Here is an 18,670-nt window from a genome sequence, read left to right on the forward strand (position 1 = left end):
GCAGACTCAGTAAAGTGTAAAATCCCTCCGGAATCTGGCTTGTAAATTCTGGGAGAATGATAATGTCCGGAGCATGAGGCGCGCCTGAACCTCAAACTAAATGGAGCAAAACTTCAGAAGTTTCCAGAGTTTAAATCGATGATGGAACATGGTTTATGATTATAACTAAACCATGAAAAAAAATCGAAATTTAGAAATGGTATCAATAAATATCAATATATGTGAAAATAATTAATGTTCTTTGCTCAACGGAACACTTGAGGAGCTGATGTCCAAGTTAGGATAGTTTGTGGGGGGCGGGGGGGGGGGCGCGGGGAGGGGGGAGAGGCGGGGGGGGGGCGTTCTGTACAGACAATTTTTCTCACTTATTAGACAATGGGACTGGTCAAACTGCACAATTTCTTTATTTTTCATAGAACAAATGTCACTTTCATTTCTCAGAAACTCACAGTGGGAAGTGGTTCAACAAAATATTCCTTTGTCAATTTCAGGCGTGTTGCATTCACCAGTGAAGAATTATTTCTGAATCAGTGTTGATTTTCTTAATGATTTGCAGGTCCTTCTTCAATATTGCTCCATGAATAGCATTGCAACTTAAGCTCCATCTTAATTATGAATCATAAATATATAAGGCAGCAACTTTCAGGAAATACATAAATCAGAGGCAAAGGCAAATAACTTCAATTAGGAAATATATTTTACAGCAAAGAGCCAGAGGCTGACACACTGACCCTATTTCAAGATAAACAGGAACTGCTCCTCTATTAAGTTAAGGCGCAATTAAGCACAACCTCAGATGTAAACCCGGGGGAATGTACTGAAAATCAATTCACTCTTTGCTTCCTGAAACAGATGCCGTCACTGGCGCCAGTGGTCCACCTGCTGGCTCGTATCAAGGAATTTATGAAGAAATTGAGAGTATTCCATCTGGCAAGATTTTCGATGAAACTTGTGGCTCAGGTATTTATACACATTCTGGCTGATCGCGAACGTTCACTGAAGGAATGCCCTTTCCACTGAAATTCCCATTTCCAATTGAAAATTCACCGAAATGACATGATCAGCAGTATAATCAGTATGCTCTTGTGATGGAATACTTTCACATTGAGCGTCTCCATGAAGATGAGTGCAGAGAGAAGTGATGGGTTTGGGATGATTGCCCCTGCTCCTTCCTGTCTTATTTGAACAAAAAACAAAGAACAAAGAACATTATAGCACAGGAACAGGCCATTCGGCCCTCCAAGCCTGCACCCACCATGCTGCCCGTCTTTACTAAAAGCCCCTGAAATTCCGGGGACCATATCTCTTTATTCCCATACTATTCATGTATGTGTCAAGATACACCTTAAAAGTCACGACAGTATCCAATTACACTCCCTCCCCCAGCAACGAGTTCCAGGCACCCACCACCCTCTGTGTAAAAGATCTGCCTCGAATATCTTCTTTAAATGTTGCCCCTTGCACCTTAAACTGTTCCCTCAAGTAAATGACTCTTCAACCCTGAGAAAATGCTTCTGACTATCCACTCTGTCCATGCCTCTCATAATATTGTACACTTCTATCAGGTCGCCCCTCAACCTCCGTCGTTCCATTGAGAACAAACCAAGTGTCTCCATCCTCTCCTCACAGCTAATGCTCTCCATACCAGGAAACATCCTGTAAATCTTTTCTGTACCCTCTCCAAAGTCTCCACATCCTTCTGATAGTTTGGTTGTAGACAACGATAAGGAATCCCTTTTCCTATTTCTCACTCAGCAGCATACTGACTACTTCAGGTGTCTGAGCTGTGAAGAGTAACTTTATTGACTATAACATAATTCAGTCACTCCCATGGCGGAATGTGTGTGTGTGCCTGTGGGGTGGGGTGGCGAGGAGGGGGGAGGGGTGTGGTGGGATGAAAGGGGTAAGCGAGGAGGGGGGGAGGGGCGAGGGGGGGTGGTGTCGTGGGGGGAGTGTGCTGGAGGGGGCGGGAAGCTGGCTGCTACGGAACAACAAACAAAAGAAGTTCTATTGAGGAACATATAGAACCATACAGCACAGAAACAGGCCCATCGAGCCACCGTATGTATGCCAAATGGCAAATACTAAAGCATATTAATTCCATTTTCCAACACTTGGCCCATAACCCACTATGCCTTGGCGATTTAAGAGCTCGGTCAAATGCTTCTTAGATGTTGCGAGAACACTTGCCTCCACCACCTCTTCGACATTTGTTCCATATTTCCACCACTCTTTCAGCAAAACATATTTCCTCAGATTTCCTCCAAATCACTAACTCTTCACCTTAAATCTCTGCCCCGTGGCCATCGTCAGCTCAGCTATGGAGGATCATTACTGTGTTCTACCCGATCTATGCCTCTCATAAGTTTGTGTTCCTCTATCAGATTTTCTCTCAGTCTCCTATGCTCCAGGGAAAACACACACATCTTATCGAGTCTCTCCTCACAACTGAAACGTTCCTTCCTTGTGAATCTCATCAGCACACCTATTCGTGCAATCATGTCCGACTGAAAGGCAGACAATCAAACGGCACACAATCCTTCATCTGTGCCGAAACAATGTTTTATAAAGTTGTACCAAGAACTCGTTGTTCCGATATTCCATGTCTGGCTAATGAAGGCAAGAATTCTGTACATCATCTTCACGATAATATCGATGTGTTCTGCCACCTTTAGGCAACTATGGACTTCTACACCAATGCCCCTTTGCTCGTTAATAATCCCCAGTGGCTGACTGTTCATTGTGTATATGCTACCTTCGTTGGACCTCCCACAATACATCAGCTCATATTTATCAGAATGTGTAGTTAATTTAGGATAAATTATACAATTATCCATATAAAAATAATCATGAGATTATTTCCAGTGCCGTTAAATTCATAGAATGTTGTTGCAGGAAACAAATAGCAAGGGAAAATGTACTTACAATGCATAAATAATAATATAATCCGCGTGGGAGTACAAAAGAATAGGAATCTCCACTATATCGAGAAAGGGGGAATGATTCAGAGCAGATGGAATCAAAAGGTAAAGCAACAGCTGGAACCGAGTCACTTGAATGCAATTGCCTTTTAGATCGCAACTAGAATGGCAAAATAATAGATGGGAGGAGCCAGCTGAGGGACAACATAGATACCTTAGGAATGAAAAAGTCATTATATTTAGGAAGGTGCCCTATGTCGATCCTCAGAAAATTTGAAATGTTGTCCCGCAAAGAGCTGCGAATATATAAGCTGTCAAATATGTAAGAAAAAGTCAAGTATGAATGTCACATTGTGGACGAAAGAGACATTGTTTGAATTGAAGCTGAAGGAACAAGAATGCACGAAGAACATGGAAAGCTGGAGATGGAGAAACCAAGAAAGAAAACAGGATGGTAGGAGGCACGAGAAACAATGAAGAAGGCAATGAAGTTAAATTATATAGCAAACCAGAATAATATTGCAACATATTGTATCGGATATTTTAGATATTTCTGTCAGAAGTTAGTGAACACTGCAATGAAGTAAACGTGAAAATCCTCCAGATGCCACATTCTGGTGCCGACTCGCCTATGACATCGGAGAAAAAAATAGCAGACTACAAAATCGAGAAAGATCAAATGGCCATAGCACTAGAAGTTCAGGTTAGAAAACAAATGCAATCACTATCTAATTGTGAGGATTTAGAATATTCGTAAGTTAGATAAGCTGAAAGCTTATCCAATGACCTAAAACATGACAGTGGCGACATTACATCTGTTAAAAATATACAAAGCAAAAAGTGTGCAATATCTGAATTCTACCTGATAATTAATAATGACTATATTTGAAATGTGTGATGCAACATGTCCCTTGCACAACAGACAAATCATCTTTAGGTTATTAGACAAAATACAATGGGACACCTGCTAAATGAGAAAATACGACACAAAATACAAACATATTGTGATTAGTAAGTGGACTTCGAGAATGAAAACTACGTATGCCTCAAATGGTAGATGAGATGATCACCAAATTGATCAACATTTCAAATTCCATTTGATAAGCTATTGCATCATTACCTCATGAAAATGCCTCATGTATGCGTCAGCCTTTGTTCAGGTGCCAGCACTGTTAGGCAGCGCTGGTTTCAACTCATTCTACAGAAGCAAGGCTAAATTATCAGTGCGATTATGAGGGAAAGATCCACATACCGAGGGCAAGAAGTGGATGAGACGTTCAAAACGTTCAAATATACGTTGGTATATTTCAATCCAAATGAGAGGTCCATGTTTCCCCTCTCATTTTGGACTGAAATATACCACAGAACCAAACTGAAGCAGGGCATGGCAATTTTCCTGGTGCTTTGGCAAATATGTTTTCCATCATGTTTCATCACGTAATCAGACCATCACACTTAATTGTTCGCATTTAATTGAGTAAATCAGCTGTCATGTTTTGTTTGTTACATCAGTGTTTGAACATAAACAAATTCCTAAATGGCCGCAATAACTTGTCAATGCCGTCTGGCTAAGAGCATACAATGTTAATGCAGATATTATGATGATCTCTCTGGTCACAGTTTAGAAAGCACTACCTACGAGTCTTGCATAGATATACAGAATGGCAGAATGCGGGACCTTGTGTTTCACAAGCATCCATGCAGAACAGAGATTTATGATACAAACATGGGGATTAATCCTGCACTTCCTACATTTGTCAATGAAACTGAATTCCCCCCCAGGGTGGGGATTTCAACATTCGGGCAATAATAAATTATAACCTTAAAATTTGTGTTCATTCGTGACTCTCTTCGTTTCTTTGCAATGTGTTCATAATGGAAGCACCTATTCTGCGATTTGTCTTATCCACCTGAAAATTCTGAAATTCCAGAATCTGATATTTAATATTAATTGTCCAATTATGTGCCGCAATATCAGTTCAAAGACACTTACGCTCTATTTTGGGAATGAATGAATAGGTAAGAATACATTAACGCACTGAAATATAGTATGATGCATGTATCTGGGTTTTCATTCCCACAGTCACTGCCGGCGAACTTACGTTAGCAATTATAAACAACTCCGTGCGGTCGGGGGTGGGTGTTCGCTCTGAGAGGATTCGTCATCAGCATACACCGCTCAATGTCTCTATATGAAAAACATACATTATGCTTTATAATCTGCAATCATTCCCTTTGTTTGGAAGAGGTCTAACACTTACAGTATGTCGCCTGCAATAGGAACGGCTTTATTTGGACAGTGTTGCTCTGATCAGAAGGTGCGGATAATTCTCCTTGAACTATTGTATTTCTGTGTATTTAAGTTTATGACTGAAAGGTGCCCTATTAAATTTCCAGTATAGTGACACAGGAACGATGTACGTACTGGGCGCTCTGCCCCTACATTTCAAGTTATCTCCCCAATGATAAATCATTTTGTCTTCAGCAGTTTCTGCTTCCATGGATTCCCTCAATCAGATCGAATATTACACCAGTCACAGCTTAGGTAGCACGGATCTGGGATCAGAAAATCCAGCTTGGAGCTCCTCCTGCTTTCAGGGTCAGTATGACTTCAATTTTGTGACTGTCAATTTTGTTCCCTTACCCAACTCCAAGTTCCCCCCCCCCCCCCCTCACCCCCCAAACCCCCCACTACTCTCTCTCTGCTATCGAATAGTATCAACTCAGCATCAAAACGACCAAACGGTCTAAGGGCGCTGCCATGAACGCGCAGTGATGTAGTGGTTAAATTTAACAATGCTGGAATAATATACATCTGACACATTATCAAACTGACTGCACCCAGCGGTAAAGGAAATGAAAACAATTTTCGACTTTCTGCCAGAAAAAATAAGAAATGCCTGTTCGTATTTGATGGTTGCTACATTGTGATCCTTGTGCCTTCCAAATTGAGACGATCCGAACACCAGTTAGCAAGCTGCAAACTTTCTTGATGTTCTCATCTTTCGACACATAAGGTCAACGTTCATCAATTTTCCTGTGCTCAAACCCGGGTAGATTGACACAAATATGGTCATTTCTGTGTGTGCAGTGTTAGCAAGAATTTTAATGGAAATCTCTATTTCATTGCAGATCCGGTATTGGGCGATTATGATGATGCTGAGACTGAAGCATATGGGACAAGGGTAGGTAACTTGTTGATGAACAGAGATCCTGATCACCGCTTCACAGAAAGGACTGCTGACGGCGATCTCTCTCTTCTTGGTGAGTTCAATCACTGACACTTACCCAGTAAAAGTGATCTGTGTAAAAAGGCTGTTTTCAATTCAATTCTAACCAACGGCCAGAAAATTGAGAGGCAACCTCCAAAAATATCTGAGTTCGCTGGGCAGAAGGTGTCGTTGCAAAGCGCCAGTTGTACTGGAGACGATGTCCATGGTAAGATATTTGCGGTACACTTTCAATTTAAACAGACTCATCCCCAATACATCTTGTGTAACATAAACTATTCAGCACAAGACAGTCTTATCTTACTGGAGATGTGAAGAACAGGTTGTAAGTTACATAGCCTGATTACATTCCAGTAATTGCAGGCAGTCAGCAAATCCGCTGTTTAATTGGAATACATATTGCCGAGAAAGAGAATGAAACACCAGGTTTATCAGGGGACGATTTGAGATGGTGTAGTTCTTGTTTGCTGTTAAGGCAATGGATATTTTCAAGTATCAGTGGGCCCTCTTCTGTATCCTTTCCCGTCTCCTCAAATGGCTCAGCTGGGGAAAACAAAGCCATTCCATTGGAAACTTCGATCGTTACTTTCCGAATCAGTTTTGCCCCTGCAATCACATTTTATTCTCCATACACCTGAGTTCATTGTTTTAAAAAAAACTTTAAGGTCGAATCTTCCTGTTGTTCCTGGAGTATCATCGATCCCAGTTCATCACCAGCCAGATTTTTTTTCTAACCCCCCCTCCATTAATTAAGCACGCTCTCTGCAAACCTTTCCAGCCATAGATCTTCCCGTACATCCTGGCCATTTGGAAACCCCGCAATGAAATCCCGACGTGATTTGTGGCTGAAGGCCACTCTACCGCTCTTTGTGTCTTGAGGTCACAATTCCAGGCATAACTTTCTAAAATGCAATGACTTTGCTATCTGCCTGATTTTGCCATTATGCTGCTTTATGTAAACATTTGTTTGCAAGCACTTCTCTGTAAGTTATGAGAAATGTCTGGCAGTCAATTGTTTAGAAAAATAAGAGTTGCATTATTCCTTCACTCCCATCATAACACTATACTCTTTATCTCATCACAAAACACAGCACTCATAACAACACAGATCCCACTCAATTGTCATCCTCCTAGTTTGGTAAGAAAGAGTGCTTTCGCCCTGACAGTTACAAGTTGTGTGATTCCCGTGCAGAAGGCCAACGACCCTGTGCCTGAAAATGAAGAAAGATCATTACCAACCGGTTAACAACAATGTTTAATTATCTCTTCCAATGTTTATGCGGCGGTGATGAGATTGTGCCGTGTGTGGTTTCTGTCGCTTGTGATGTGACTCCATCCATTAGCTAAGGTTAAAATTATGCGAGCGAACAAGTTATGTATTGATTAATCAAAGATATTTGAGGTGAACAGGTTCAGATTGACGAGTAAAGATGAGAATTATCATGTCCTAGTGGCGGTTGGAACTTTTTTTATAGAGCAAAAGAAAATGAAGATAGACAACGTATGAACAACTCAGGTCAAAAGCACGCTTTAACCTCGTGTTTGAAATGTAATCACTCTTGACATAACGGACATGGGGACGCCGTTTGCACTACACAAACGGATAACTTGATTCAGTGAGAACGACAAGGTCAGTTGCTAAATGGGATGGCTGATTGAATGGCAGATAATGGTCAGATGCTGGCAAACTACAGGATAATTCCTCTGGTCTATTTGAAATTACTTCTCTGGTACTTCACATTCAGTTCCGTTGACATAATGCCTTAACTGCCAATTCTGCTCGCTAAGATGGCTTTCACATTTGTCAGCGTAGGACTTCCTCGCGATTGCTTTGGCGTGTCAAAGATGTGCGGGTTAGGTTGATTGGCCATGTTAAATTGCCCCTTAGTGTCCTAGGATGCGTAGGTTAGAGGGATTAGCGGGTAAAATATGTAGGGGTAGGGCCTGGGTGGGATTGTGGTCGGTGCAGACTCGATGGGCCGAATGGCCTCCTTCTGCACTGTAGGGTTTCTATTTCTATTTCTATTTCTATTTCAACCACATATTTAAAAATAAAGAAACATTGAGTTGGGAATTGACAGATGAGAGATCGACCAACTGAGTGGTAATGCACATCGCCCTTACTCTCGCTTTTTTCTCCATTCCAGGTAAATGTCAACGTCTAATCACAACAGATAAGACAGAACTTCAGGATGCGTTCTGAGAAAATTGTCATTATCTTAGCGAACTGTATGAACATGCTGACTACGATTGTGTCGATGCGAATTTACCTTTATTTCAATTAATTACCATGATATTTTGTGCTGAAATAACTGCAGTTCAATTTTCTCCTTTTTTCAGATTTTGTAATGCAGATGTTGAATTAAATTTTTAAACAGCGTTAGTTTTAAATAATTTAGTTGGTTATATTAATAATGAAAACTATTGCTCTGTTTGCATACGTTATCTCTACTACAAAACTGCGAAACTTGTGTATGAATGAAAGGCATCAAGGAATATCAACTGCTTTGTATTTGAAACCCCATTAAATACGTTGTAAAACAATTGGCCAAACTGTTGTATCGCGATTTATTTTAACATCGTCCGCCGCCGCCAAATGTCCCAAATGCAGGAACGAATGTTCCCTTAGTCTGTATGCATTCATATGCAACGTTGCTGGATTTTATCAATAAACGTACATTGACTAAACACTTCAGTCAGAATGTGTGTTCCGTCGTTGTTTATGTTCTATCTAAAACTTGGATGTTGCAATTATTTCAGTTTCTTTTAACGCAGCAATTATTTAGAGAATATGAAAGAAAACAGTGTTGTTGTGGTAGTTAATGGCAACGTCTCCTGTATTGACATGGGCTCTCACAATGTCTGGGTGCATGGATGGAAGGGGCGCGGGGTGTCTGTGTGTGTGTGTGTGTGCGGGATGGGGTGGAGGAGAGGTGATATTTGTTTGATGCGTCCAGCAAGGTTTCTTGAAGCAATATGGGAACAGTCAAATAGGGAATGGGCCGTACCAGATCTACTATTGGTGAATCAGAGCAGCGAGGTGACACGAGTATCAGTGTGGAAGCATTTCGGGAAGGGACCATAATCACTACGTTTTAAGTTACTTATGGATAAGGAACAGAGTAGACCTCTGCGCTAACCTGTGGAAAGGCGATACGACAATATTAAGCAGCAATTGGGTAATGTTCATTTGGGCGGCTGTTTGAGGATAAATCCACGTCTGTCATGTGGGAACATTTTAAAGGCCAGTTGATTAGAGTTCAGGATCAGCATGTTCCTGTGAACCTGACAGAGAAGGATTGAAAGATTCGGGGATCTTGAATCACAAGAAAAATTGTGAGCTTAGTCAAAAGAAAAGGGGGCAGCTTTAGGAAACTGAAGACAGACAGAGCCATCGACGAATATTAACAAAGCAGAAATTAAAATTAATATGGAGGTATGAGGGTTAAAAGGGGGCATGAAATGTCTTTTGCAAACAGGATTAAGGAAAATCTCAAGGCGTTTTCTGGATTGGTAATGAGAAAGAGGGTCGCCAGCGACAGGGTAGGTCCACTTAAGCACAAAGGGAGGAGTTTATCCGTGGAGTCGGAGAAAGTGAATGAGGCTCTCAGCGAAACATTTGGATCGCTACTCCCAAAGGAGGAGGAGCTGTTGGATGATGAATCTGGAGAGGGGCATGTTGATATTCTCGGGCATGTCAGTATAAATCAGGAGGATGTGTTGTTTGTTTTGAGAAGCATTAAGATAGACAAGTCCCGGTATCTGATGGGACCTATCCCAGAATACTGAGGGTGACGAGGCAGGAAATTGCGGGGCCTCCTACAAAAACTCTGTATCGTCTTTAGCCAGAAGAGAGCTCCCGAGGGATTGGAGAATAGCCAATGTTGTTCCTTTATTTCATAAGGATAACAGGGATACTCTGCAAAATGCAATGAAAATTATCAATTCTTGCGCGCTATACAGACAATGCATACTATATATGGATAAGGAAAGGAGACAGTGCAGAATGTGGCTTTGCAGTCATAGCCAGGGTGTACAGAGAAACATCATATTAATATGAGGACCATTCAAAGGTCTTATGGCAGCACGGGAGAAGCGGTTCTTGAATCGGTTGGTACGTTTTTTTCCAAATGGAAAAGGTGGAAAGAGAGAATGCCGGGGTGCGTGTGGTCCTTGATTATGCTGGCTGCTTTTCCGAGGCAGTGGGAAGTGAAGACAGATTCAGGGGATGGGAGGCTGGTTTGCGTGGTGGTTTGGGTTTCGTTTACGACCCTTTGTAGTTTTCTTGTCGTCTTTGACAGAGCAGGAGCCATGGCAAGTTGTGATGCATCTAGAATTGGTAAGCTGAAGGGATGGGAAAGAATGGATTGTCTTCTCTTTTTCGTTGGGGTAGTGGAGGATGATGGGGATTCCAAGAAACTGTTCACAATTGTGAGGTGTCAGGATAGACTATATGGGAAGTGTGTGCTTATTTTAACAGATAATTTCATGACTAAGGGTGATAGATTTCCACAGGTTTTTGGAAATATTAGAGGGGAGATCAGAAACAAAAATCACACAGAGACCTGTGGGTCTCTGCCATTCACAGCCTTGAGGGTAATATGTACAGAATGCCTCAACGGTTTATGGATATCCATCGCATGTTCCAGAAACTTTAGAGCTACGGAGCAAATGCAAACGGTGGAATAAGGTTGCTCGTTTCATTTTCGGATGGTGACAGAAATGATGGACCAAGAGGCGCTTTTTGTGTTTTGAGATCACTGCAATTTCATGATATGTTACACCATGTTGTTATTTAGAAGAATAAATGGTGATCTCATGTCAACTTCGACATTCCCGATGGGACTCGGAGACTATAATCGGCTAGGAATGCTCATTAAACTCTGCATTCCAACGATATTTCCACGTACGCCAGATGTCTCTTCTTAACTTCACTTGCCATTTTTATTTCCCCTCAGCTCCAGTTGCCTCCAAATATATGTAGAAGTAACCTTGGCAAATATGTTCGGTGCAGCCGGGACATCCCCATTTTTCCTGGTTCTCGCCACAGTGCTTCGCCCCTGAGTCCCGCTATTGCCCCATTTCAATGCAGGATAACCCCTGTCATCCTTCTTTCCTAATTTACACATTCACACTTTGTTCTCGGTAATTCGAATTCCACCACACCCATTTATGTTTCCTGAAATGTCCTGTACAGACTGATAACGGGTATTTAATATACCATTGAGCGAGAGCATCAAAAAAGCGGCCCACTGATATTGACCATATGAGTCCCAACCCGTTTGCTAACACATCCTGTAAATGCTTTATCAGATGCAATGACACACAGTCGCATTTATTCCTGCCTCTCTCGTAAACAAGTAGTTTTATTTTGTCTTCATTTGCAGCGGTTTGCCGTCCAATTAAATACATTTCTAGGAAAGGAAATAAATCGCACACCTCCTGCCAGGCGGTCTTACAAACGTGAACACCCTGCAACAATCTAGGGGAGTAACTAATTGCCCCAGAATGTGAATCAGTGGCTCACTGCCTGACTATATGAACAATATACTGAACTGTGGAATGTTCACATCTCAACTGAAATCAATTGCTCACTGCCTGACTATGTGAACAATACACTGAAATGTGGAGGGTTCCCATTTAATCAGTGTTAGAAAATGACCATCTTGCTCCTTTTTGCCGAACATGAATGAGCTGGGCTTGACAATTTCATTCTTCCACAGACCCATACGTGCATGTGAACGATTATTGCAGCGATTAAGACACATACAGCAGATTTGTTTAGACCAAAGACCATGATCACTGATCTCCTTTTATTAGTTCGAGAGCAGGCTCTTTCAAACGTGTCGCTCATGGAATCATTATTTTATGCTTTCTCCATCAAGATGGACAGTTTACGGATAGATAAGGAGCTACACGATAAATGGAAGAACCATAAAGGGTGTAGAGACGCAGAGGGACCTGGGTGTGCAAGACCACAGATCTTTGAAGGTGACGTCACAGGTGGAGAAGGTGGTGAAGAAGGTGTTGTAGGTAAAAAAACCTCTGACACTATTAGTAGATCAAAATGCAGGTTTATTTTCACAATTGTGGGAGAAGTGAGGTTCCTAACAGTGGACCCAGGGCTTCTCATCGAACACAAGTAAGAACAGAGTTTATATATGTCCCGGGCCCCGCCCTCATTACATTGCAATTCTCTAAGATGTCTGTCATTGTTCATGGTGAGATTCTTGTTGTTTTAGCAGTATCTTCCTCTGCGTAGTTTGTTCGATCTCCAAGGCCACGATCGTTCGCCATTGCCTTGAAACAATATTACAGGTTTTGCACAAACAAGTTAACTAATCTACATACAGGTTTGTATAATACTTTATATCAGGATAAGATGAATAACGTATGATGAATATATATATATATATATATATATATATATGAATCTATGGTGATTCAAAGACAGAAGGCATACATGCCAACTCCATCGTGTTAAACAAAGGTACATAAAAATGGAGACTGTTTAGCTTATTTCGAGCTGGGTTAATCGCATTTCTTGATAACAAATGGAGACAGAGGAATAGCTGTTCCTTTTATCTGGCACAGACATGAAAAACACCGAACTCTGACAAAAACATGGACTCTGCAGTGTTGTAAACAAAATCACAGAGTTCGGGTCTTACTGCTTAAGTGTGACAAGGGTCATTAACCCATTCCCGACTGCACTCCCCCCTTCTGGTCGGATGACAGATCCAAACATGGCATTTATGACCAACTCAGAACCACATTGTATCGGGGAATGGGCCTAGCTCCTTGGTCGGGAGGTCTGCCCCCTTCGCCTGTACACTTGCGACTGTCATAATTCGCGCTGTTACTGTTTTGCAACAGGCGTTCAATAATGCCATACAAACACAGCAAGTAATTACAATTACAATTGATACAATCAATCCATGCATCAGGTATGAACCCCACGACCCGAACCATTGCCCCAGCCAGCCCGGAGGGTTATCATCATGCTATTGGTTCCCTTCTTCCTGTATTGCTTTTGCTACTTGTTTAATATGATCTGCTAAGCGAGTTATATTCTCCGAAGCTTCGGGAATATACGTACAGCATTCGAAGCCAACTATGGCACATGTTCCACCTTGGGAGGCTAGCACACAATCGAGTTCCAATCAGTTCTGTAATGCCACAGTCCGAATAGCTACGACCTCTGCTGACATTTCAGAGATGGCCGTGCTCACCTCCTCGAACTCATCCTTAGTCTTATTTGCAACTTTCTCTAGGGTTGTGGCCATCCGTATAAGTTCCTGTGCTGCCTTTGCTGTCCCAAAAAATGGGTAGGCTATCATGCAGAATCGTTCTGTCTCACTAATGGCTCGCTTAGCCCTAAGCAGGTGTATCTCGGGGTGGTCCCGTAAGTCAGTGTAATGGTGAACATAAGGCACCACATATGCCAAATAACACGATCCTGTCTAATTCCAGGGAAACCACGGATAGGCATTGTTTCCACAGACAAAATAGGTCCCATTATATGCAGTCATCTCGCTTACATAAGCAGAGGAGAGGCTAACCGGGACAGTGGCTATGGGGCACTGGATTGTGACCTGTATCATGGCCTCAGCGTCATCAGTGATATCAATCTGCTGTATACAGTAGCTACGGCCAACAGGTATGGTTCCATATCTTATCAGGCAGATAGATCCCCTTTGTTTATTTTTCACAATGAAGTAGGGTGGGGAATCTGATCTGTTGTAGCTGGGCTGGTAATTCTTCTTAAAGGACGATAAAGTGCACCCTCCGCCCCCTGGCCTTGGAACAACATCACTGTTGCTGATACCCTGCATAGTGGTACCCGATGGGGTTTTAAATGTCAGTTGCCTTGTCCCTTTCTGGGTTCCATTCCTTATTTAAAACCCATTCAATTACTTCTGGAGCTGATAAAGGGATAGGAAATAAGGGAATTCCTCCCTTTCCTCCGTGCATGGGAATGTGTGAACACACCCAGCACTTGCTCAGATTCGATTGTGATGCATACAGATAAGACATATACACAAAGGTGTTCATACAATAGACAGAGTCATCATTACAGAGATGATCACTGTGCTTCACCCCTAACTCATAATTCAATCTATATTCTCCCGCTATGGCTAACAGGGCCAGGGTCGTGAGCATCAGCATGAGAAGCATCTTATCACTTACTAATATCCCGCGCGACCGTTATACAATGGTCCAAAGGCTATATCGCCCACGCGCAACACCGCGGATCCGCGAACCCGTTCAGCTTGCTTGGAGGTCACTTTGTTTGCTTATATCTGTAAGTGGAGTATATCACATATTTTTCCAATTAATTTCAGCATGTTCAATTGAGTATATACAGGCACAGATATCTCCACTAATTATAACTTAATATGGCTCATTTCATTTTTGTACAAGCCCTGATTTGTTAGGTAATATTTTTACTGGGACATCCCACTGTTGGGACTGTCAGGGAGCATTTCAAGCTCTCTCTACGTCTCTTATTTCTTGATTGTTTTTTTTCCCGATTTATGCATCCCTTTTAGTTGGGTGCTTAGTTCCAAAACATATCTCTTGATTTTATCTTTTAGTGGATCTACATCGGTCCCACCTGTTATGATGCTTTTTGGTAATTGCGTCGTCCGTCCTGTCATTAGCTCAGAAGGGGTTAATCCGGTTCGGTTTGTAGCAACCCTTAATCTCATTTAGTATGGTGGGCAAAACCTTCATCCACATTTTTTTTCCGATGTCTGTATGGCCCTTCGCCAGTGCAAAGTATTTTTGCCCAATGTAATAATTGTGCTATGCTTTAAGTTAATTTAAGCTCATTTGGCCTCGGCAGCTTGGAATTCTGAGTCCAACTTAGAAACTTAGCTGCATTCTCTGAAAGTACAATGTAAGGTAAACAAACTTTCTCATGGCCAAGTTGTTGATGTAGCTGGAGACTGCTTGTATGGCTGTTTTCTCTCTCTCTCCTTCTTTCTCTAAAATAACCGTTATTTCGAAAACAATGCTTAAAGAAAGGCATATTTACTTCAGATCAGTCGAGTTTATTCTGAAGAAATAAACAGACCCTTCAGTTGGCTTGGGGCGAATCACACAACACTTTGCACTGGCTGCAGCCGGACATTCTATCAAAATACATCGCTTTTCTCATTTATATCACATATCATACAACTCCGATCTTTGTATGATGTATTCTTACATTATATCTAATTTGGTCATTTGCTTATCCATATTTGAAAGTGCAATGTTTCAGCAGAAATGATCCTTCTCTAGACAGATTGTCTCATAAGGTCTCACAGATGTCAATAGTTTATGCTGTCAGACACCACTCTTTAAAAACACAGATAACCGAAATGATGCAAGATTTCTGAGTCTGGCTGCAAAGCCAGTCTCCAACTCGTGTTCTGTCTCTCTCTCTCCAGTAAACCGGTTTCACCCCCTGTCATGTTAATATTAATTGTGCAAGATATTACAAATTACATCGGGTATTTCAAAACCCTCTTAATTTAGTTTTAAATTAATCTGTTTCCATTTTTAGACTGAGCTCCAAATCAGAATTCCTTGCACTTTTAGAACAATAACAAGAGTTACTTGATTATAAATGTTTTGGTTTGCTTCCTAGCTGGCTAGGTTCTAAGCTTTGCAGTGTTCTGAGATTTGGAAAACCTTGAACAATAGATAGAACAATTCCAATGGCAGTATATAATTTTAACTAGTTACACTATCAGAACTATCATCAATGTGAGATGATTTAAATGATGTAATTTGTTGCATGTTATCGGAACATCACACAAGTCTTGAATTTCATATCGGTAACTAACTGGCAACACAAGTTCCAATAATTCATGGTATTCAATGGTTGGCATCAAATGCAAATTAAAAATACTCAAGGACGACATCTTTATTTGTATTAACAACTGAGGTTTTAACTGATTAATCTCCTGCTGTAAATTGGGATAATCGGAACTACGATTCATTGATTTGATGGACTTTAAACTGACTCATAGACAGTATATTCACCTCATTCTTTTGTTCCTGCTTTTCTATTTTTCACAAAATTACTTTTTTTTAAAACTTCTCAACTACACTCTTATAATTTCAACTTCAAGACAAGGAAAGAGCACATGGTCCTTCCAAGGTCTAACTCCTTTCTCAACATTAAAACGAACAACAACAAAACATTCACGCAATCACGTTGTTAAACACACAGATACACACAGATACACATGGAAGCTTCCAACATTTATTCAGACTTAACATCTTAAACTGGGATGGAAGTAAAACATTTAAGAATACAGACCGTTGATTAACAGTCGCTTTTATGCTGCTGCCTTCCAAGCTGTAATTCAACTCAAAACAGAAGTAAATTCAAGAAATCTTATCACTTTAATCTTTAACCGTTTGTAACAAATACTTCCCCAGCATTTTCTTATCTCATTATTCCACTGAATTATTTCCCTCATCTCTAATTATATTGATTTGTCAATTTGGTATTATAGGCGGGCACTCCCTTTTAGCCCGTCTGTCATTTAATACAGTTTCATGGTTGATCCATGTAACACATTTTAATTAGAATGCATTATGGCAGTACAATAATTCCCAGTATGACACACGCACTCCCATTCTACCTTATGTAACTCCCTTCTCTGTTAAATTTTGACTATATCTTAAAATTACTGCAAGTCTTATAACTTAAAGGAACATAAACAAGTGATTAATCATCATTTCAAATACGCAGGAATAATTCTTTCTATTTATCTTTTCAACTTTAGTTCTATCAAAAATACATTCTCAAATTTAACAAAAGCCTGATCCAAATAATCCATTTATTTTATCACTTTTAAATATCCCTACTAAAATAATTATCTTTACACAGGCAGATGCAGTAACTCTCCTTACGACTCTTCAGATGTAATCTAATGCTATTATTCCCACATTCCCCAAATCTCTGTCCGATGCCCCTGTTGTAAAATTTATTAATTTATTAAACTCGCATTGATCTGCTATACCCCGTTCCATCACATGAGGCTCTCGATCGCAATTACATCTTACATCTCTCTCTCTCTCTCCCTCCCTCGAGTGAGAGAAACTTACAACCTGCTTGTTTACTTTTAACCCTTTATTCCCCTTTTAACTGTTTTGTTGCGGTAATTGGTGTATCCCTTTAACTGAGTCCAATGCTTCCAGACACCCCTACCTTGCATATCTATGCAGGCACAGGTGTCTCCACTGATAATGACCTCATAGGGGCCTTTCCATTTGGGCCAAATCCAGGTTTTCCTGGTAGTGTTTTTACCATAACCTTGCTGCCCGCCGGGGGTACCTCCGGGGTCTGTTCTAGTTTGTTGTGCTCATCTATCACTATTTGTTTGTCCCGTACTGTTTTCTGCATATCTTTTAATTGGGAGCTTAACTCTAATACATATCGTCTAATCCTGTCCTGTAATGGGCCTACATCTGCATATTTCCGTGATCCATCCACAAACAGGACCAAATCTGGTGCCTCCAGGGGCACATCTTTTATTCTACTCTCCTCTACCTCTTCGTCTACATCCCCACATGAGTGGGGAGACCCTTCACCTAACATTCCTTCTGCGGGGTTCATTCCCATGTCTCGTACAATGGTGATGGACTTAGTGGGTGGGAGAAGCCTCCCACTTTGCCCTTCTCATATTTGAGACAGACCGCAATTTTCCTGTGTTCAGCATTTCCACCAAAGTCTGTTTGGTGTGTAGAACAATATTCCCCGTCATGATGATGGGCTTGCTGACCTTTACTGCCCATGCCACTCAATCTAGTGCGGCTATACATCTGGGTAACCCGGTTACTACGGGGCCCTCCGCTGTGGAATAATAACCCACTGGTCGCTGTTTGTCCCCATGGACCTGTGTGACTACTGCCGAATAAAACCCCCCCTCGTTATTACAATAGATAGGAAAATCTTTACTAGCGTCAGGCAGTCCAAGCCCTGGAGCCTTCATTTGTTCTACTTTTAGTTTACTATGTGCCCTTTCCTGTTCTGATCCCCATTCTATAACTTCTAGAGCGGGTTTCCCCCTTTTTACTAGTCTTTGTATTGGTTCGGCGAGCCTTGCGAATTCTGGTATAAAGTTGCGGCTGTAATTAAACAACTCCAAAACCTTCCTTACCCCCGGTCGGTTACTGGTCTTGGCATTTGCTGTATGGCTGTTTTCCTGTCCAATGGCATTTCTTTGGTCCCCTGGGATATCAGGTGTCCCAAATATAACACCTGCGCTTTCCCTATTTGGGCCTTCCTGGGGCTTGCCTTTAGTCCTGTTCTTCTAAGTGTTTCAGGACTGAGTATAGTGCCGTCTGGTGTTCTGCTCTAGTTTCAGAGGCTATTAAGATGTCATCTACATACTGCAGGATTGTGCTCCCCCTTGGGACCTCTACTTGTTCTAATATCTTACTCATTACCCGGTGAAATATAGCCGGGCTATTGTGGAAGCCTTGCGGGAGCCTATTCCATGTGTACTGTTTATCACC

General features: G+C 41.4%; 1 protein-coding gene across 1 annotated transcript in view; it reads left to right on the forward strand.

Annotated features, from left to right (window-relative positions):
• Positions 1 to 8,354, forward strand: part of LOC144482106 (scavenger receptor cysteine-rich type 1 protein M130-like) — a 37,454-nt gene extending 29,100 nt beyond the window's left edge. Inside the window, exons 11-14 of the mRNA XM_078201342.1 lie at positions 853 to 960; positions 6,054 to 6,106; positions 6,269 to 6,359; positions 8,299 to 8,354. Coding sequence (XP_078057468.1) covers positions 853 to 960; positions 6,054 to 6,106; positions 6,269 to 6,359; positions 8,299 to 8,354 — 308 coding nt within the window. The remainder of the gene's footprint in view (positions 1 to 852; positions 961 to 6,053; positions 6,107 to 6,268; positions 6,360 to 8,298) is intronic.
• Positions 8,355 to 18,670: the final 10,316 nt, after the last annotated feature.

This window comes from Mustelus asterias (assembly GCF_964213995.1).
Source record: "Mustelus asterias chromosome 26 unlocalized genomic scaffold, sMusAst1.hap1.1 SUPER_26_unloc_16, whole genome shotgun sequence".
Classification (NCBI taxonomy): Eukaryota; Metazoa; Chordata; class Chondrichthyes; order Carcharhiniformes; family Triakidae; genus Mustelus; species Mustelus asterias.